The 21577-nt window shown below is 31.6% G+C and overlaps 1 protein-coding gene across 7 annotated transcripts in view; it reads left to right on the forward strand.

Moving 5' to 3' along the window:
• The window catches only part of OXR1 (oxidation resistance 1), a 431786-nt gene that overhangs the window by 358330 nt on the left and 51879 nt on the right, over nt 1–21577 (forward strand). For all 7 annotated transcript variants that reach the window (XM_079105185.1, XM_079105187.1, XM_079105190.1 and 4 more), the window contains 4 exons: nt 7105–7187; nt 11606–11713; nt 12690–12803; nt 17625–17777. In XM_079105185.1, coding sequence (XP_078961311.1) covers nt 7105–7187; nt 11606–11713; nt 12690–12803; nt 17625–17777 — 458 coding nt within the window. The remainder of the gene's footprint in view (nt 1–7104; nt 7188–11605; nt 11714–12689; nt 12804–17624; nt 17778–21577) is intronic.

Genomic DNA, 21577 nt, shown 5'->3' on the forward strand with positions numbered 1-21577 from the left:
TTGAGAATTCTCAGCTAATTGAGAATATTTTAGAAAAATAGAAACTAAAATGCCTATTTTATAACTGAAAAATATAATTCACCAAATTAGGACTTTTGTGGATGGATTTAAGAGCAATCTAGACAACACAGAAGAATTAATGAATTAGAAGATAAGTTGGAAGAAAATATCCAGAATAAACAGAGGACATGAGAATGGAATATAGAGGAGAGGGTAAGCTCAATAAAAGATCCAATGAGAAGTTCTAACAGAAGTTTTGAATCCCAGAAGGGGAGAAAGAATGGTACAGAAGCATTAAAGAGAGAATTACTGAAAACTCCAATTAGAAGAAAGACTTTATTTCACAAATGCAAATTAAAAAATCCCTGTGAGCCCCTAGTGGAAACCACACTAAAGACCAAAAAAAAAAAAAAAGAAAAAAAAAGAAAAAAAAAACTTAGTCAATTTGAAGAAATAATCTTCCATCAGAAAACAGTGGAAACTGATTTTATCTTTACAATGTTAAGAGTACTTGTCAACCTAGAATTATTGTGACCTTGAAATTACCCAGACATGCAATAAAGGTGATAGCTATGAGGATAAAACTAAATGAATGTTGTCTGTCTAAAAATGTTATAATTGATGATTTTTATATACTCATGTAATTAAAGTATGTAACAAAATATTGCATGTAAATCTTGGCAGTAACACAGTTTTTAATATCCTTATCTGAAAGGATAACAAAAATACTACTTAATATTGAAATCTGATCAATATGTCAGTAATCCAGGCTGTAATCTCTGGAATGACCACTAAAAGAATTGTTAGACTATATAAATTCCAAATTAATGGTAGCAAAATGAAAATTTAATAAATAATAATCTAAAGAATGAAAGAAAGGAGAGAAGATTAGCACAACAGGCAGACAAATAAGAAATAGAATAAATAGAAATAGCAAAGGACCTACTTAGATATATATCAAAAGCATTCAGATCCAGAAAGATTGAGATTAGAAAGTAAAGGCAAATGCTAATGAAAAGAAAGTTGATATGTTAACATTAGGCAAAGCCAACTTTAGAATATTCTGAGAAAGCATTCAATTTTCCAGGAAGATAGTAATATTTTATATGAACCTAATAATATGGTCTCAAAATGCAGAAAGCAAAGTAGAGGAGACGTGAAGAATTAAATAATCCATAGTCATAGCAGCAGATTTTAACAACTTCCATCAGAATAAGCACACAAAAGCAAATCAATACAGACACAGAGGTTTTGAACAACACAGTAGCAAACTTGATCACCTGCATAGGGACAAACACACTACATCCGACAGGTTAGTATATGCATTCTTTTGGAGCATATTTGGAAAATTTCTAAATTTACACCTGCTCATAAAGCAAGTTTCAACATTTTTCAGAGGTTTGAATTTGAATATTTCATTTTGCCACCTAGCAATTTAGCTCGAAATTAGTAACAAAGGAATAAAATATAAAAATTTTTATTGGCAAATTAATCAGTACTGTCTAAATACCACTTGAGTAAATGAAAATTAGAGTAGAAGTCAGAAAATATTTTCGGTTAACCTGTTAAAACACCATATCAAAACTTGTAATATTCATCTTAGAGAACATATGCGTTACATAATTCAAATTTTGACTTCTGATAATAGTGTGGTAAAATCTAACTCCATTTATCTTTTCATTATATCAACATGATGATCTCAGGGAAAGTCTTATTTAGTCATTTCTTTATCAAATATTTATTGAATACCAGTAGTATACCATGCCTTATACTACGTTCTGAGTATTTAACAGGCTTTCTCAGCCTCAGCAGTATTTACATTTTGTGATTGATGAATCTTTATAATGGGAGACGGTCCTGTGCATTACAGAATTTTTAACATAGCCATGACTTCTGTACATTAGATAATAGTAACATGCCCACAATTTGAGTAAACAGAAGTCTCCAAGCTTTGCCTGCTATTTCTGGGGATCAGAGGGCAGACATCATCTGTGGTTGTGAACCACTGGTCTATAGTGGTGACTATCAAGCATATCTTCTGCCCTCATGAAGCTGATATTCTAGTGAGTAGTTTTAAATAGCAGAATAGTTACTATTTCTATTTCAGGCCAAACTAAGTTTGAATTCCATCAGTGTTTTCTTTGTTGTATAGTTGCTGTTAATTCTCTGTCTCAGTTTCCCCATTTGTAAAATGGGGATAATAATGATATCTATTTAACAGGGTCAGTGAATTAGAGATAATAGATGTGAAGTACTTATAAAAGTGCTTGGCATGTAGTAAAGAGTTGATAAACATTATCTGCTATCTTATTAAATAGACCACAAGTAAGTATATATATTTTTTGAATCCTTTTTTTTTAAAATTTTATGAGTACTGTATATGCCAATTTTGGTACCATGTATCTGATATACAGACACGAGCAGACATGTAGACATGACTTGGAATACACAGGTGTGCACACATATACATAAAAATCAACAGCAGACAAAGATTTTATAGCTTTTTGCCAGGTATGACTTCCACGGTAGGCTACAAAAAAGCCATAAAGGTTTATTATATAGACTGTCAAATTTAGCCCCTCAGAAATGAAAATAGAGCCTGCGAAGCCAGAACCAGTAGGAACAGAGTCTTGTCAGTTATGGGGATGCCGAGGTCAGAGGTTCACCTGGCCACTCATCCTTCATGGGGCAGATTCACCCTCATATCACCTCTGTTGTTTTCCCAGCTTAGGGCTCTTTAAGGAGGTGTCTTTCTTTTTCTAGACTATTGGAGAGTTAGCCCTTGAACGCCTGGCCTCTAAATAAAGACAACGAAAAGAAAAACAGAGGGCCATAAGCTTCAGTTAGACAAAACAAGACTAATTCGTTCCAGAGAAAAGGTGAATTCATCATTAAAATCAGAAAACTTGAGTTCAGAACAAGACAAAGACCAAAAAAAAAAAAAAAAGATGTCATAATTACTCTAGTGAAGGGGCACAGGAATGGGGGTGGGGGGGCGGCGGCTGGGAAGTCCTCAGAAAAAGGTTTTTAAGAAAAAGAAAACTTACCCATTTGGGCTCTTTCCATTTTTCTTCCCTGTGTCCATCCTGAGAGAGAAGAAGACCATGTAGGGGGGAACTTATTGGAAGAGCATAATTCCAGAGTACCAGAAAAGAAGGAAAAGAAAAAACAGGCTTTTATGTCCCATAGCTGCTTGGATTTTAAAGTGACATTTCTCCCCTCTGGTCTCACTGGGTCTGGGCACTTGCTTATGCAGCTTACATCCCACACGGATATCAGACAGGCCGCTAAGGAGCAAGGAAATTGTCATTTTGATCATGAAAGGCAAAAAGCTTAAACCTCTGGCACTTTTGACCATTATGTTCCTAGTCCCTGATAATTTTTTTTGTCTCCCATCAGCAGCCATGGAAAGGTCAAAAACTGTCAGACTGTGGGCAGTAACCCGGACAGCTTAAAACCCAGGGAGGGAGTATTTCCCATTGGTAAGATAAAGCCAGCATCTGTCAATACCCTGGGCGTCCCTCAGTGGTACTGATGTCCAAGAGAGATGGATGTAGGAAGGCATCCATCCCGTACATTCCATGCTAGACCCAGAAACAGGAGGCGTCCCTGCCTTGGTTCCCAAGAACGTGGTATGGCATGCCTGTCCAAGTTCCTTGACAAGTGGCTTATCTGCTGAACCCACTGTCACTCAAGCTTATAATCTAATTTAAGAAACATCTTTTTAAAAAAAATTTTAATTTATTTTTATTGTAAACAAATGGGATACATGTTGTTTCTGTTTGTACACGGAGTAACAGCATACCATTTGCGTAATCATACATTTTCATAGGGTAATGATGTTTGATTCATTCTGTTATTTTTTCACCTTCCCCCCCCACCCCTCCCACCCCTCTTTTCCCTCTATCGAGCCCCTTCTTCCTCCATTCTTGCCCCCCTCCCACCCCCCATTATGTGTCGTCATCCGCTTATCAGGGAGATCATTCGTCCTTTGGTTTTTTGAGATTGGCTTATCTCACTTAGCATGATATTCTCCAATTTCATCCATTTGCCTGCAAATGCCATAATTTTATTATTCTTTAGAGCTGACTAATATTCCATTGTATATATATATATATACCACAGTTTCTTTATCCATTCATCAATTGAATGACATCTAGGTTGCTTCCACAATCTGGCTATTGGGAATTGAGCAGCTGTGAACATTGATGTGGCTGTATCTCTGTAGTATGCTGATTTTAAGTCCTTTGGGTACAGACTGAGGAGTGGGATAGCTAGGTCAAAGTATATATTTCTAAACTGCAATAAATTTTGTGAGGTAAAATAGGTCCCAACCAGATTCATATTTGCTATCTTTAAAGGGTACTTTAAACTTCTTCAGGAAGAGCCCATACTATGTAACAATGGTGATCACTTTGAACTCTCAGATACTGTGATTCTGTGATTGTATTGCCATATTGATAGAAAAAAGTAAATAGTTGATTGTGTTCTGGCATTTATATTTATGAAAAAATATCGGTAATTAAAATTTAGGGCTATTTTTATAATAAAATTGTTACAAAATATCTGTTTTAAATGAATAAATATTTTAGTTTGTTTTCAAACTTTAAACTCTGAGATGATTATATTAATTAGTTTTCTTGCCCCAAACTGCATTTCATGGTAAGTTCTTGAAAATTAGAGTACTTGTAATTTTCTTGTGATTAAATGTGTGATGCACTCTTGAGAGATTATGAAACATAGGTTGAAAAACTACTAGAGGTAGAGTATTCCCGATCCAAAATTCCGAAGTCTGAACTGCTCCAAAATTTTAAAACTTTTTGATCTCCTACAATAAATATCCCTAAATCCAACATAATCCAAAATCTGTAACACTTCTGGTCCCAATAATTTCAAATAAGGATTGCCCAACTGATATTAGACAAAGTTAATTATAAACTATTGGTAACTACTAAAATCAATTAAGGAGAGATATATTATTAGTGAAAAGTAATCTATAATTGTATTGTGCATTGCTTGAGAAACTTAAATTGCAAAATAAAATGATTTTGACTCCCTTGCCATTTTTGAAAATGCAGTAATAAATTGCTGTTTAAGACAATTTAAAATATTTTAATGTTTTATTTTCCCATCAGAGAAGCGGAGTTAAATATGATGAAGAAAAATAATGTTGTTTTATTTTAAGAACATAAAAATTGTAGCATTTTGCATTACAACCATAAATATGGAAGAATATCTGCTTTCTGTAGTGTGTGGGCAAGTTTCTGAATTTTTACCAAACCTATAGGGGAGAAATATATCTTGCAGTTTAAAATTGCATTTCTCAAATTATGAGTGACATTAAATATCTTTTAATAAGCTTAAGAGCCATTTTTGTAACCTTTTGTGAATTTTCTGACCATATCTTTGGCCCACTTTTTTCACTTGAGTTCTTGTCTTTTTTCTCTTCAAATTTGAAGAATAAATATATAGGACACAAAAGTTGAATGTGTATGTATGTGTACATATACACACTTCCACTGAAGTTGTAATATTTGAATTATTAACTGTCTACTTTCCCTTATGGAAAATTTAATGTTTTTTGTTTTGTTTTATTTCGTTTTGTTTGTTTGTTTTTTTAGCAAGAATTGTGGTAGTTCTAGGTATAGATCAAGTTGCTGCTTCAAAACATCAGTTCATTCAAATTAGATGCTTGCTATGTTAGGTCCTTTGTTAAGCACTGAGAAGTGTAAAACAAAGGCAGTGTCTTAAAGGTTACAGTTTAGTGGGAGAGATTAAAAACAGATAATAATTTTAAAAACTGTTCCAGATACTATGTAGAATGTAAAGATACCATGTAATTAATAATGAGACTTGGGTTGTCCTGAGTAATCAAAAAGATTTAGAACAGTAATCTTGGGGAGGGGGAGTACCAGGGATACAACTCAGGGCACTCAACCAGTGAACTATATCCCGAGCCCTATTTTATATTTTATTTAGAGATAGGGTCTCACTGAGTTGCTTAGTGCCTCTATTGCTGAGGCTGGCTTTGAACTCTTGATCCTCCTGCCTCAGTCTCCCCAAGCTGCTGGGATTATAGGCATGCACCAGGGCATCTGGCTAAGAATAGTATTCTTAAGCATTGAAGAACTAACTGGCTTTTGGGGAGTTCAGACTTTGTTGTTATTATTTATATGCTTCACTAAAACTATTTGCCCAGCAACTGAGCTACTTAGGTACATGTAAATAAACTAGTGTGGTTGAAATATCAGTTAAGTTTGGATAGAGGAAGAACAGTGAAACATACATTCTTCTTGATTATTTCAGCGAGGTGGAAGTAACTCGTCTTTGAAAACTAGTTTTTAATCTTGGGCAAACGTAGCATTCATTTCTTTTTACTATTTTGAGTTTTTAAATTAGCTTTTCAGAAATTTCCATTTTATTCATTTTTAAGGGTTTAGATAAGAGTAGTAGTTTATTAATTCATGGTAGTCATTGCATTGAAGCATAGATAAGGTTAACCTTAGGCAGAGTTTAAACTGAAACAAGTAGCTTAATGTTATGATAAGGAAATGTCCAAATGAAATGTCATGATAAGCAAATGAAAAATAATCAGTACATAATCTAAAATTAAATACATGAAATGAAATGTTATGTGAATGTTAATTTACTTCATAGTACTTAAATAGGAAAATAATATTATATTTTAGAGAAGATTCTGTAAGACGTGTGTATATATTCATGTACTCACACAAATACATAAACATGTATATATATCTTCAAGTATATTTTTTTAAAATATCTTTTCTAAGGTAGCTTATAAACAGATTAAATATGTAGAAAGTAATGGCCCATGATCTAGCTTTTAATAACTTGTAGTATAAATTTTTCTGTTGACAGTTACTTGTGTTTTGATTTGACTTCTAATTGTTATAGTGCTTTGTACTGATCAATTCCATTTTTTGACAGTTATTTTTTTTTTTCTCCAGATCAGGGAATCTGAGAGAGCAAGTTGTATTATTTGTGAATTAGATATTTGCCCAATGAATTCTATTCAGCAGTCCTTTACATTACTCTGAAAGGAAATGAACTTAATAGGACTTTGCCTCTTTTTTTCTTTTTCAGACACTGGCCAAAAAAAGACCCTAGACAAGAAAGATGGGAGAAGGATGTCTTTTCAGAAACCTAAAGGGACTATTGAGTATACTGTAAGTTATTTGCTTTTAAAACTGGAACTTATCTTTGTAATCATCTTATTTAAGACATTTTCTGTTCTTACTACAAATATGGAAATATTGTTAATTGCCTTATTTTAAAAAAATCTGTACTTCCCTGTGGATAACTTTTATTAATAATAACACTTAAGTTCTTAATTGCATTTTGGGATTTTTTTTTCCTTAATGAGAAATCTTACTGTGAGCTACAAAGTGTTATTCCACCAAATTAAATTTAATATTAATAATAATTTACTGGGAGTCAAAGTTCTTATGCTTTAATAATTCTATTAGGTTAGACTTTTAGGACAATATGTGCTTTTTTTAGAAAGGTGATCATCATTATTTCCAAGAATGCTAATGATAATGTTAATGACAGATAAAAAACCAAAAAGATAAGTTGATAACTTAAGTTTTTTTAGCTCTGAAAGTGCAGCTTTTTTTTTCTGTTTCTTGAAATGACAATCAAATCTTCCTGCTGTCAATTTTTTTTCCATTTCTTGTTATTATAGGAAACTGAAGTGAGAAATTGACTTTGGATATATAGTGCCACTGCTTACTTGGTTGAAAGTTTATTTAGATAATCTTGACATGTAAAGAAACTATTTTAATTGAGCTTAGTTAATTTTATTTTATGCTTTTCTAATAAATTATAATTAATCATGAAGAAAACAGCAATTTCAAATGAAACTTTATAGTATGAGTCTTAGTTATTTTTCATGAAACCTTAAACAAATTATCAAAATTCTGAGCTTACTCAATTTTCGTGTAATATATAATTGACAATTTGAGATATTGGATTATTTTTTAAAAGGTTAGAAATCAGTTTAAGAAGTAGAATTCATTTACTACTCTTTCAAAAGAATCTAATATTAAAGCATGTTATAAATTTAAAATTGTACATAATGGAAAAGTTGAGAATACGTTTAAATAGTAAGAGTGAATAAAATAATTTGATCTATTCCTTTTGTTATTAAGGCATCAAATGATAGTTATAAGGTATAAAATATCTGTTCATATAATCATGATAGTGACGACTTGTAAAATTTTTGTTAGTTTTGAATCTAGAAATTTAACATTCTTTGTAATCAAAGTACTTGGGTTATCTGTTGTAAAATTAAAATTAAATTAAGAACCATTATTTTGCAGAAAAGGTTAATTCCTGAAATCTTTTCCCCTAACATTATAAATTGCCTTCAGGAAATCAAGTATTTCCTGAAAATCATATTAAACCTCTGACAGGTGTTTTAGACTTTTATTTTTTTTTTTCATTTTATTATCCTGTTTTCCATATGCCAGATTCTAAAAGAACCATATATTTCTAAAACTTAAGAAATTATTGTTTTATACTCTCTTACTATTTAGGATCTAGCTTAAATATATTTACAGACACTTATATGTAGTGTCAATAAAATTAATCATGGTACTTAAGGTAACCTTACAGTTAAACTCATGTGTATGTGTATATATACATATATATATTTGTGTGTGTATGTGTATATCTACATTTATATGTACTTGCATACATACCATTTTAATTATGAAATCAGAATAAATCACTCAGTTTGAATCAAAAGTAGAACTTAAAAATGCTATACATATTTTTTTTCCTTGCTAACTTAATATTCCCGTATTTTTCTATGGAAATGCTTTTCCAATTATCAAACCCAGTGACCTTTTTTCTTGTTGCTTTCTGTTGATCATTCTTTCTATTTTACTTTTCTTTTTGAGGGTCTATAATAGTTTTTTCAGTGAGGACTTGAAGTTGGAAAATCATATTATATACCAAAAATCTTCATTGCCTGTCATTTCTCAAAATCATATTAAACATCATAGTTTAAATGTTTATTGATTTCTAAGTTGATAGTTATTTATCTGCCAGCCTTTGGACAGTGGGCAGTAATCCATTGTCTTGTGTCTTCTGTTGTCATTTTATTTTTGTACATTTGTAGGCAATCTTTTTGATTTACTGGTTGCTTTTAAAGTTTCATCTTTTGTCTTTATAATTCTGTAGTGGCATAGGTAAGTCTAGATTTAGCTTATTTTATTTACCTTATGTTATTGTGTAGCATCAGTCTAAGCAGTCTAAGGAATCATATCATTCTTTTAAATTCCAGAAAAATTTTCAGTCTTTAGTTATCTTTAGCTATATCCTCTCCCCCTGTCTCTTTTTTCTCTTTCCAGAACCCTACTTTATTCTTAAAACTAATTGTACTACATTTTACTATCATTATCCTTCATTGCCCTGGTATTCTTTTTAACTATTTACTTATTTATTTGGTGCTGAGGATCAAACCCAGTGCCTCACATGTGGTAGGCAAGCACTCTTAACACTGAGCCACAACCCCAGCCCCTGCCCTGGTATGCTTGCTATTATTTTGATTGTATCTTCCATCTACATCACTGACTTTTCATCTCTTCTTGATTCCAAATGTGAGTTGTCCTGTTTCATTTCATTTTTTCTACTATTGATTCTATTACTTGCAGAGTTTAATAACTTTACTGTAGAAGCTACTTGGAGTAAGGTTAAATGTTTTCTAGGCTTGATTTTTGGGTTGCTTGCATTTCCTACTCTCACTTCATATTTAAAAAGTATACCAAACCTCTTTTTCCTCCATCCTTGCATAATACCAGATTTTCTTATTTCATTTCTGTTCAGTCTATTATTCATCTAGGTTGGAATTTTTAGAGACAGTATCAGTTGCTTATTCACATTTGGTTCCCTGACCTACTACTGTTACTATAAAAATTCCATTTAATCCATGTATTAAAAACTCTTTAATCTCAGTTGAAAATTGTGTACCTTAATCTATTTCTTTACATTTATTTACCTTAAACCTAATCTGCAGTAATGTTATATTGGTTTTTCTACATTCATTCTCTTGTCCCATTGATCTTAGATTTGTTGCCATAATATGCCCTTAAACTAATTCCTTTGCTTTATAACCATTACTTTTTTAACCTTTCATTATCCTAGTTTATAGGCATTATGAGGATAAAATAAGGAATATAAGACAATTAGATAATTACAAGACAGTTATGAAAATATGAGACTCCTACGTAAACTTATAGATGTTACTGCAAAATGATTTTGTTGCAGAACTCTCATTTTCTTAATAAAGTTAGTTGATATATCAGTTCATTGTTTAGGTGAGGGAGTTCACACAGATGGAAGGATGCAGAGCTAGATTAGTAACCCAAGTATTTGCATAAGTTTGGTTTTATTAAAACTACTAAAGAAAATATTATATTATTTAAAATAGTTTTCCTAACTTTCCAAGTTTTCTTCAACCTAATTTTAAATACCTTTTCAATCCTGTCCTTTAAGAGTTTCAATTCTAGTTAATCATCTTTTTAAAAATCGGTGCTTCATGAAGATACTCTGGATAGTTTAGGAGGAAGAGGAGGTATCTCACAAATGTGTTTTATATTTTTCTGCCTCTTGACCCTGTCTCTTACCTTCACTTTGAAAATTATTTTCTCTTCTCTCATTCTTTCTCATTCTTTTCCCCTCTTCAATACTCATCTTTGAATCTTCACTTTGAAAGTTCTTTTCCTTCTCTCAATTTCTCAGTCTTTCCCCCGCTTCAAGCCTTTGCTTTAAATCTTTTCTGTACTCTTTCCTGGACAGTTAGGGATATGTAGTACACTGTACTCAAGCTTCAGTTGTATTTGTTGTTCCATTTTAAATTGTTCTTCATCTTTCATATAACCATTTCTATCTATCTTGTTTTCCAATCAGATTATAAATCCCTTTTAGACTAAAATCACTTAGTTGCACTTAATTGTATTCTCTTCAGAGCTCTCACATGCCTTATATAAGGAGGACTTCACTAGAATATATTGACTAAACAAGTGAGTTTTGTAGGATAATTGGTAAAATTCCATTGTTTATAGTTTCTCTAAATATATTCATGAAATTATATTGATTCAGTAAAAGATTGCTCAACCTTGGTTCAAATATTTTTTTCTTATTTATATGTATCAATGGAAGAGTATATACAGTCAAATCATTAGAAGTGGCATTTTTATTTTAATACAGGTATACTTTACTAAAATACAATGACTATGTTTTGAGGAGTTCCATATATTTTAGAAACTATGTAAAGGAATAATTTAGTATTTTAAATGACTTTGTAAAATCCAAATTATGTTTTGTAAATTGTATTTGGTATTTTGAAATAGCTTTAATTAGAGGCACACATATATTTTGATAAGCATATACTTTATAATAAGTTGAGGTTATTTGTTAACAAAACATAATATTTCTTGACAAATGTCTCCAAAGATAAAAACTACTTTTATTAATCAAATTTAAGATTGCTTTCTAGATATATTAGTACTCACTAAATACTATAGTAGTTTTTATTCTAACAGATTGAAATGATTTATTATATATTTTTCTTAAACAGGTTGAATCGAGGGATTCTTTGAATAGTATAGCCCTGAAATTTGATACAACACCCAACGAGCTTGTTCAACTAAATAAGTTATTCTCCCGAGCAGTTGTTACTGGACAGGTATTACTTTCTTTTAAATGTGTTGATGTTTAGAATCATTAAGTAGAAAGTATTTAATGCTTGTAGTTAGTAATATAGAAAATATTGATAAAAATAATTTTATGAATGCTTTGAACAAATCATAAATAATACTATGGATGGTTTAGGATTAGAATAAATCTCGTGAGATTTGTTTTGTTTTCTACAAAATTGTCATTTATGTCTGTTTGAGTTTCTTAAAAAATACTAAAATAATTGTAAATTATCTTTTCAAATATAGTTTTAAAGAGCTTTTAAAAATGTTCAAGTAATACATGTATAAGATAAAAAATGCCAACATTTTTAAAGGTAATGTATTCTTCATTCTCATCAATTTCCTTTTCAGAAGCAGCCAGTTCCAGTTACCAGGTTCCTCTACTTCTAGAAATATTCTATCCTTTTTATTTTTAGGGCTTTTGTTTGTTTCTTCATTTAAAATTTAATTTTGATTATTGGAAAATGCTCTATTTAAGCACAGCAGACTTTTTCATGTGTGCATAGTGATGTATATGTCAGTTCAGTCACAATAAGCTTTAGGCGGTTTCTGTTCTTGCTGATGTTAACATGGCTACAATGAACACTCTCATGCATATCTAATTTTGTTTATATATAAGTGTTTCTGTAGGGTAAATTCCTGGAGTAGAACTGCTAGGTCAAAGAGATATGTGCATTTTTACTTTTATTAGGTATTGCCAAACTGCCTTGAAAATGAACACCTATAGTAGTACTTGAAAATTGTTTCCCTACCATATCTCAGCAGCATGTTCATCAAATGTATCTGAATTAATTTTTCAATATCCTTTACTTTTACTCCATAGACCCATTATGTTAATAAATGTTCTTATAATCTGAAAATTTGTATTTTATTCTATTTGTTAGTTCATATTTGCTTAATCAACATCATTCAATTATTAACATTTCTGTTTGACTCATTTTTTATGTGAATGTTTTCTTACAGGTTTTATATGTTCCTGATCCTGAATATGTCTCCAGTGTTGAGAGTTCACCATCTCTAAGCCCCATAAGTCCTCTGTCACCAACATCATCTGAAGCCGAATTTGAAAAGACCACTGTAAGTATATCTGTTTTTTCATGATGGCTATGAAGAAATATTACTGGGTATACATTTATCAAATTTTTCCATTCTGCTTTCACTGTGTTTAAAACAAGATTATACCTTTTGTTACTTAAAGTGTCAAGTCTCAATTTTTTAAGTAAACTTGATTAACTTTTGGTGGTGATCATCCAAAGATGCTCATCAACTCTATGTAATTTAATGTAAAAAAGGAATTTTATGTAACACACGAGATTATCACACTAAGAACTCCATATCCAATTTGAATTTTATGTTTCTGTGAATACGTGTATACTTAATACTTAGAACACTTAAATGAGTTCATTTTTGATATACTACCTTTTATAAACAACAACTTATCAACTTAATCATTCTTTTGAGTATTAACATTACGGATTAATTTATCTAGCATATCTAAGGAATGAGTGTTCTATATAAGTTACATTTTCAAATGAATTTCCAGGAACCAGACTTTATGTAACAATTTTGATTAAACTCTCTCTGAAAGGAATTATATGTTTCTGTGCCTTTCATATTAAATAGCTAGGTTGTTGTGAGGGAATCTTCCATATTGCTCTGTTATCTTTCTGTAGTCCTTTTTCTTCTCTGCTTCAATTTTCATGCAAATGAAGTTTAGGATACCAAATAGGAAACTGGAAACAAAACACTAAGTATTAATTTGCCTACATTTATTCATTTTTAAAATTTTTTAGTTTCTTAATCTTTAATATTTTATCTTATTCTACATTTTTATGGAGTAAACTAAATGTTATTATTGAAAACCGTTTTATCAAGGACTTTTTCCTGTGTGCATGTATATAAGAGAGGAAGAGAGATAGATGTGGAGTCTTTTTCCAATGTTTATTTGTTGTATCTTATTTGTATCAACATGGAAACCTTGTACTTTAGAATGCAGTCACATGAAAGGAATATATAGATTGAGTACCTCTGGTTGGGACCAGATTTCTGACTTTGGAATATTTTCATGTATGTATTGAGATATCTTTTTTAGATATCTAAACTTGTGTTTCATATATACCTTGGACATGTAGCCTGAAGATAATTTTATAAAGTATTTTCAGTGTGCCTGAGTTTTTACTACAACCTGTCATCTGAGGTCAGGTGTGGAATTTGCCATTTGTGGCCTCATGGAAGTACTGAGAAAGTTTTGGATTTTGGAGCATTTCAGATTTCAGATTAGGGATATTTCCATATCTAGTCCTATTCTGAGAATAACTCTCACATATGTCATACTTAAATAAGTTACAACCTCTCTTCTTTCTCTTTGTCTTTCTGTGTACTTCTAAACTTAATTTTGTAAATAGTAATATCTACTATTTTAAAAATATATCAAAATGTATTTTACCTATTTTTAATACTATAAAAATTAGAATTTTAACTTTAATATTTTAAAATTAAATCCTAATATCTGAATAAATGCAACTTATATATACTTTATTAAATGTAAAGCTTATATATTATAATAAAGTTATATAAATATAGATACCCATACAAATGCATGAATAATACATAAATTATGTAATATATAATACATATTATATATATAGTTCAATTTGAAGCTTTTAGCTTATTTTAAATCCAACAACTTATTTGGGAATTATAGTTTATTGTGTACCTTCAGTAGATTACGCCCTAATCATACCTTGGTCTTAAATTTTCAGAACAAAATTTTATGGTTAATATCTGATAATATAGAACTTTATAATAGGGCTTTATTTATTTAGATTTTTAAGAGATTAATTCTTTATTTGGAAGAAATTCCTGTATTTTTGTAATATCACAAGAAATGATTGAAGTACTGAGTGACAGTTTTCTTCTAGATTCTGGAAAGAAGCATCATTTCTATAATTAGAAGTAAAAATTGATCCTGCTTTGCATTCAACCTGGTTGTTAGAAAGCTCAGAGCCAGATCCAAAGCCTCTTGTATAACGCGGAGGGTGTTGTTAAAATTATATTTTTTTATTTCTTTTTTTTTTTTGTATTATTTTGGGTTTTGATTTTGAGCATTCTCAACTTCTTGATTCTAAGAAATTGAATGTAAATAAATTCTGAAAGATATGGTTATGCGTAATGTATAGGAAGTAAATGGTACTCATATAGTAGATCAAACAAAGAAATTAACATACATTGCTTTAAGAGTAAACATTTTCTTTTAATTATTTACCATATATCTGTTGCATGAAATAGCTACAAATGTTGGTATTTCTGCCTTTATGGCTTTTCCTCCTCAAACCTCAAACTTCCTGTGTATTACCTTGGTGTTACTAGAGAACATTTCTATAAATTTTCAACCACAAAGGGGCAAAAACACAATAAAGCCAAGGCAAGAAGACAAGTGAAGAATTTGGAGTTAATAGTTTATGGTAATGACTTATGATAATACTATATAAATTATACTTAATGTGTAGTCAGTGCATGAAAAATAACTCTGATTTAGCTTTTTCAATAATTTGTCCCAGGAATACTTTGGTTTTTCACACTTGAATGTTTGGGGCAGTATTGAGCCTAGATAGATATTTATATGTATATATTTTTAAGAACCTTTCCTTCTCTGTTGGCTAAAACAAAAGTACACAGAGAATTGTAAGAAAGCCCTCAACTGAGCCTCAAACTATTTTATTAAGTATCACATGTATAAGTACCAGTCAATACTAGCTACATTGATATACTGATACACTGCATAATGTAAATTTATGTAAGTTGTAGTAAGGTCTGATAATAATTCCTTTGGGCAACTTTGACCTTTCTGAAAGAAATGATCTCTTATGCTGTATTTTGAACATTTGCAAGCTAACTCATGTATTCTATTTAATAGCATTACCCTGAAAAGTCAAAATTGTTAGAAACACTGAGTTATAGAATTACATCCTTTTAAGGAACCTTGGAGAGCATGTTGTTTAGTGCAGTTTATTTTCATTTAAGGAAGCAAAAAAATTTGAATTTGATAATGTACCTTCGGATATCTATCTATCTTGTGAATGGAGTTACATAGTACGTAATAATATTGTTAATTTGGAAGTAATTGAGCAATCATAAAATGTGTTGATAGCTTTTTGCCAGCTTGCAGTGGACCTTTCTGGTGGTTCTACCTGAGCTATTTTTCTCTTGGCATATTTGCAGTCATTTGATGGAAGATTTGGAAGGGAAGGTTTATAGTATAACAGTTAAACTTACTGGTGCATGTGCTGGCAACATGGATTTGCATCTCAGCTTCATCTTACTCATTTGGCAAGTTATAGAATTTAGTTAAGTGTAAATTTCCTTTAAAAAGTCTGCCATATATGGGTTGAAGGAGTAAGGTTTCTTCATTACTTTAGAAAAAGTTGTGTTAAGGTTTGCTCTCTTTTCCAATATCTCACAGTCTGTGAGACTGAAGAGAAGACAGTCTTGTTTGTTATTTTTGAAAGCCAAATTAAAACTATTAGGTTGAAGTTACAGAGTGACAGATTTTAACTCACACCTGGGAAGTATATTGCTACTATGAAAACTGTTTATAAGGCAGTTACATTTATTAATGAAGCATTAAATCCCTCTATGGACATATTTGTAAAAAGGTTAAAGGGCATCTGTTTAGCCTTCCTACAGTGTTCAAGTGAATATTGAATATCTGTGTGGGAAAATTGTGGGTAATAATTTAAAGGGTCATTGAACTTGGATATTAAATTTTTAAGTGTAGTCAGACATTTTTTTAAAACTAAGAATATGAGGCTGGGTATGGTGGTACATGCCTGTTATCCCAGTGGCTCAAGAGTTCAAAGCTAGCTTCAGCAAAACTAGGCACTAAGCAACTCAGTGAGAACCCTGACTCTAAATAAAATACAAAATAGGGCTGGGGATGTTGCTCAGTGGTTGAGTGCCAAGTTCATCACTGCTATCCTCCACCCCCCAAAACATTAAGAATATGAATAAATAAGAATACAAATGACAAGCTATGTAATAACAGGCATACCTGTGACATTATCCTCAATATAATACACAGATATTTTCAGATTACTCTATTATTGTAAATATCACAAAATGTGATTTTCAGTCATTGAACAATTATATTCAGCATTATAATTACCACATATTATAATTAGGTCTTATTAGTGTAGTAATTAAGAAACATGTATACTACTATATTTCCAATTTGGTTTTTAAAATGTTTTGATAACTGTGTATCAATATAATGATTTTCTCTTGAATTTTACATTTTATTTGAACCATTCAGTAACATTGTGAGAAGACATTCATAGGCTGCTCTGCGCAAATGGTCTATGGCACGAAAATTCTTAAACTGTGATCTAACTAAACTTTTATAGTTTGAAATTTAATAGTATTCTAATGAAGTGGTTTTGCTGTGTATTTAGGCAGCAAATACCAGTTGTTCACCTTTTAACTACTCCCAAAACCTCATGGGTATTATGTAATCTTATGAAGACCAGCATTTTAATTCATAAATGTCTGACTGTGGGTGCTGGTGGGGATATGGAGTATAAGTGATGTAGTTTTTAATGTTTTCCAGATGATGCATGTGTTCGTTTACATATTTTGTATATGTGCATGTGTGGGTATAGCTATATACCTACACAAATATTTCCCTGTTAAGAAATCCTAAAAATGTATGTTTAAATTGTATTTGAGATCTTACTGTTGTTTTCATAAACAACACTATTATAATGTTTTTATATAAGAACATTTTGGACTAACCTCCAGAATGTAAAGAGAAGGAACAATACATTGGGGAAAACTGTTCATTTGACTTTAATAATGTGCTTATTATTTAGTGTTATAAAGTACCTTTTTTCTTTTTTAAAGAATACTGATGTAGTCCATCCAAAAGAAGCAACTCCTTCCTCAACTTTTTCTGGTATTCGACCTGCACGAGTGGTATCTTCAACTTCTGAGGAAGAAGAAGCATTTACTGAGAAATTTCTTAAAATTAATTGCAAATATATCACCAGTGGCAAGGTAATGGATGACATTTTAGAGAAAATTTTTAATTATGCCTCATTTATTAACTGCAGCATGATAGTTTGTCAATTACATTTTTTTCTTACCAACATTAGCAAATGACATTACAACATTAGCAAAGGCATTTGTGATAACTCCTAGTTTGAGTCAGCATGGTCCTTTCACATAACTTAGAGTCTGGTGGCCTATTATAATTGTTAAAGGTAACAGGGTACAAATAAATTCACTATAAGGCCAGTTAATTTAATGTTCCTGGAATATATCAAAAAGCATGCAAGAAAAAGGTCTGTATTACTCAGCTTTTTTGCCATCGTGACCTAAAGACCAAAACAGAACGATTTTAGGGGAGGAAAAGTTTATTTGAGGGCTTGTAGTTTCAGAGGTCTTAGTCCACAGAATGCTGGTTCCATTCCTCAAATGAAGCAGAAGTTCATGGCAAGAGTGTGGCAGAGGGAAGAAGCTCATATCTTGATCAGGAAGCAGAGAAGAGACTCCACTCTCCAGATACAAATATATACCCAAAGCCACAGCCCAATTCCCACCTCCTCCAGCCACACCCCACCACTTCAGTTACCACTCAGTTAATCCCTATTGGGATTAATTCACTGGGTTAAGACTCTTACAACCCACTCATTCCTTCTGTGAACCTTCTTGCATTGTCTCACATGTGAGCTTTTGGGGGACACCTCACATCCAAACCATATCAAGATCATTAATGGGTACTATTTGAAATGCTAATTTTTCTAATTAAGGTACCACAGAAATGGGAAGATAACTATTTATTGAGTACCTACTGTATTTCAGAACTACTTGAGGTGTATTAATTAATTTATCAATTCAGAACAATTTGTGAAATAGGTGATCCTATTCCTTCATCACAGGAAAAAAAAAAAAATCAGAAAAGGTTACTAGGTCCAAGGTTTCTCCATTATGGCCAGAATTCATAGTTTGAATCTGTTTTATCTACCATACCTGACTGCTTTCCAAGGGAAAACTTCCAGTATTCAAAGAAGTTATTATAAATCAGTACAGAATTGAAAAATAAATTCCAGGTTTTACTTGGAAAATGACTGTAACTTGATACTTGACTTTTCAAGTCACACATGAGAATCATTACTTTATATTCAGAATTCATGAACTGTGTTTGAAATACAAACATTTAGTGCATAAATTTCCCTAGTAGTCTTTTAGCTGCATCCAAAAATCTAAATACGGAGTATACTTAATTCAGTTAAAAATATTTTCTCTTGATTTCTTCTTTGCCCCATCGAACATTTCAGTCTTTTAATTTCCAAATATTTGGGAATTTTCGGTGTATCTGTTACTAATTTCTTACTTCATTCCATGCCATCGGAGAGTATACTACTATTTGAAGGCTTAATTTATTGAGACCTGTTTTAAGGTCCAGGATACAGTTTATCTTGTGAAATGTTAAGTGTGCACTTGGAAAAATATGTATTCTTCTGTAGGTAGAATATTTTATAAATGTCAGTTAAGTTGGGTGATGGCATTGTTCCTAAGTATTCCTACTGATTTTCTATTTTTTCCATCACCTCTTGTCAAAAAGATATAGAAATATCTCACTGTAATCGGTTTATTTGTCTCTTCTCCTTTTAGTTCAATCAGTTTTCTTTTGGGGTGTGTGTATATATGTTTTGAAACTCTGCTATTAGGTGCAGAAATGTTTAGGAATTTTATATTGACTTGCTGAATTGAATTGTTTATAATTATGAAAGGCCCTCTTTATATTGTCGATAGTATTTTTGGCTGTGAAACCTACTAGTATTATATATATAGCTGCCTCAGCTTCCTTTCGATAAGTGCTAACATGTTTTATCTTTTTCCATTTTTTTTCTTTAACTTCCAGCCTAAGTTTTTATTTATCTATTTTTGTTACCAGGGATTGAACCCAGGGGTGCTTAACTACTGAACCACATCCTCAGCCCTTTTTGTATTATATTTAGAGATGGTATCTCACTGAGTTGCTTAGGTCCTCACTAAATTGCTGAGGTTGGCTTTAAACTCTTGATTCTCCTGCCTCAGCCTTCTGAGTTGCTGGGATTATAGGCACGTGCCACCGCCCCCAACCAGCCTGTTTTTAGTAAAGTGAGTTTCTGTAGGTAGCAAGCAAGTGGATCTTGCTTCCCTAGGTAATCTCTGCCTTTTAATTTAGTGTGACTCTTGCTATGAGTAGATTTAAATTTATTATCTTGCTATTTATTTTCTATTTGTCCCATCTGTCTTCTTTTTCTGCTTTCTTTTGCACTGAGTACTTTATAATTTCATTTTATCTCCTTTGTTGGCTTATTACCTGTCACACTGTTTTGTTAGTGATTTAGAATTTACAGTATATATCTTTAATATGTCATAATCTAGTATAAATAACATTAAATCAGTTTACATTTGATATAAGAACCTTATAAAAGTATACAGTTGACCTTTGAATAACATGGGAGTTAGGAGCACCTGCTTCTCCCCATGCAGTTGAAAATTCACTATAACTTTTGACTCCTCAAAAATTTAACTACTAATAGCCTTTTAATAACTGGAAGCCATGCCAGTGACATAAGCTGTTGATTAACACATATTTTGTGTGTTATATGTATTATATACTGTAAAACAAGTGAGAGAACTGCAAGAGATCACTTTTTACTGACATAATTTATTGAAGAGACAGCTACTCAACTCAAGATGATTAGTGTCTCATAGTTTTTTTTTTTTTATTGGTTCTGTATGACAGTAGAATCTATTTTGACATATTTATACAAGCATGGAAAATATCTTATTATAATTATAAATGTACACCATGGTGAAATTCACTTAGGTATATACATATGTGTACATAGAAAAGTTTTGTCAGATTCATTCATTATTTTTCCTATTCTCAACCCCCTGCCTTCCTTCCATTTCCCTTTGTCTACTCCACTGTATTACTGTCTGCCCCCCTTGTTGTGGATTAGCATCCACATATCAGAGAGATCATTTGACCTTTGGTTTTTTGGGGATTGGCTTATTTCATTACCATGATAATCTCCAGATCCGTCCATTTACCAGCAAATAGTCATTCTTCTTTCTGGCTGAGTAGTAGTCTGTTGTGTACATAAACCACATTTTTTTTATCCATTCATCTGTTAAAGGGCACTTAGGTTGGTTCCATAGCTTAGCTTTTGTGAATTGTGCTGCTGTATACATTGATATGGCTGCATCACTGTAGCCATATTTTAATTCCTTTGGATATATATCAAGGAGTGGGAAAATTGGGTCAAATGGTGGTTCCATTCCTAGTTTTTGAGGAATCTCCATACTGCTTTCCATAGTGGTTGCACCAATTTTTGACCCCACCAACAATGTATGAGTGTACCCTTCCCCCCACGTCCTTGCCAATGTTGTTACTTGTATTCTTGATAATTGCCATTATGGTTGGAGTGAGATGAAATCTCAGTGTAGTTTTAATTTGCATTTCTGTAATTGCTAGAGATGTTGAACAGTTTTTCTTATATTTATTGACTGTTTATATTTCTTCTTTTGAGAAGTGTATGTTTTGTTTCTTTGCCCATTTATTGATTGGTTTATTTGTGGGTTTGTTTGTTTTCTGAGTTCTTTGTATATCCTGGAAACTAACACTGTCTGATGGGTGGGTGGCAAAGATTTTCTCCATCTTGTAGGCTCTATCTCTTCATGCTCTTGATTGTATCCTTTGCTGTGAAGAGGCTTTTTAGTTTGATACCATCCTATTTATTGATTTATTTTACTTTTTGTGATTTAAGGAAGTTAATTCCTAAGTTTGAGTGTTAGGC

Source organism: Sciurus vulgaris (genome assembly GCF_902686455.1).
Source record: "Sciurus vulgaris genome assembly, chromosome: 1".
Classification (NCBI taxonomy): Eukaryota; Metazoa; Chordata; class Mammalia; order Rodentia; family Sciuridae; genus Sciurus; species Sciurus vulgaris.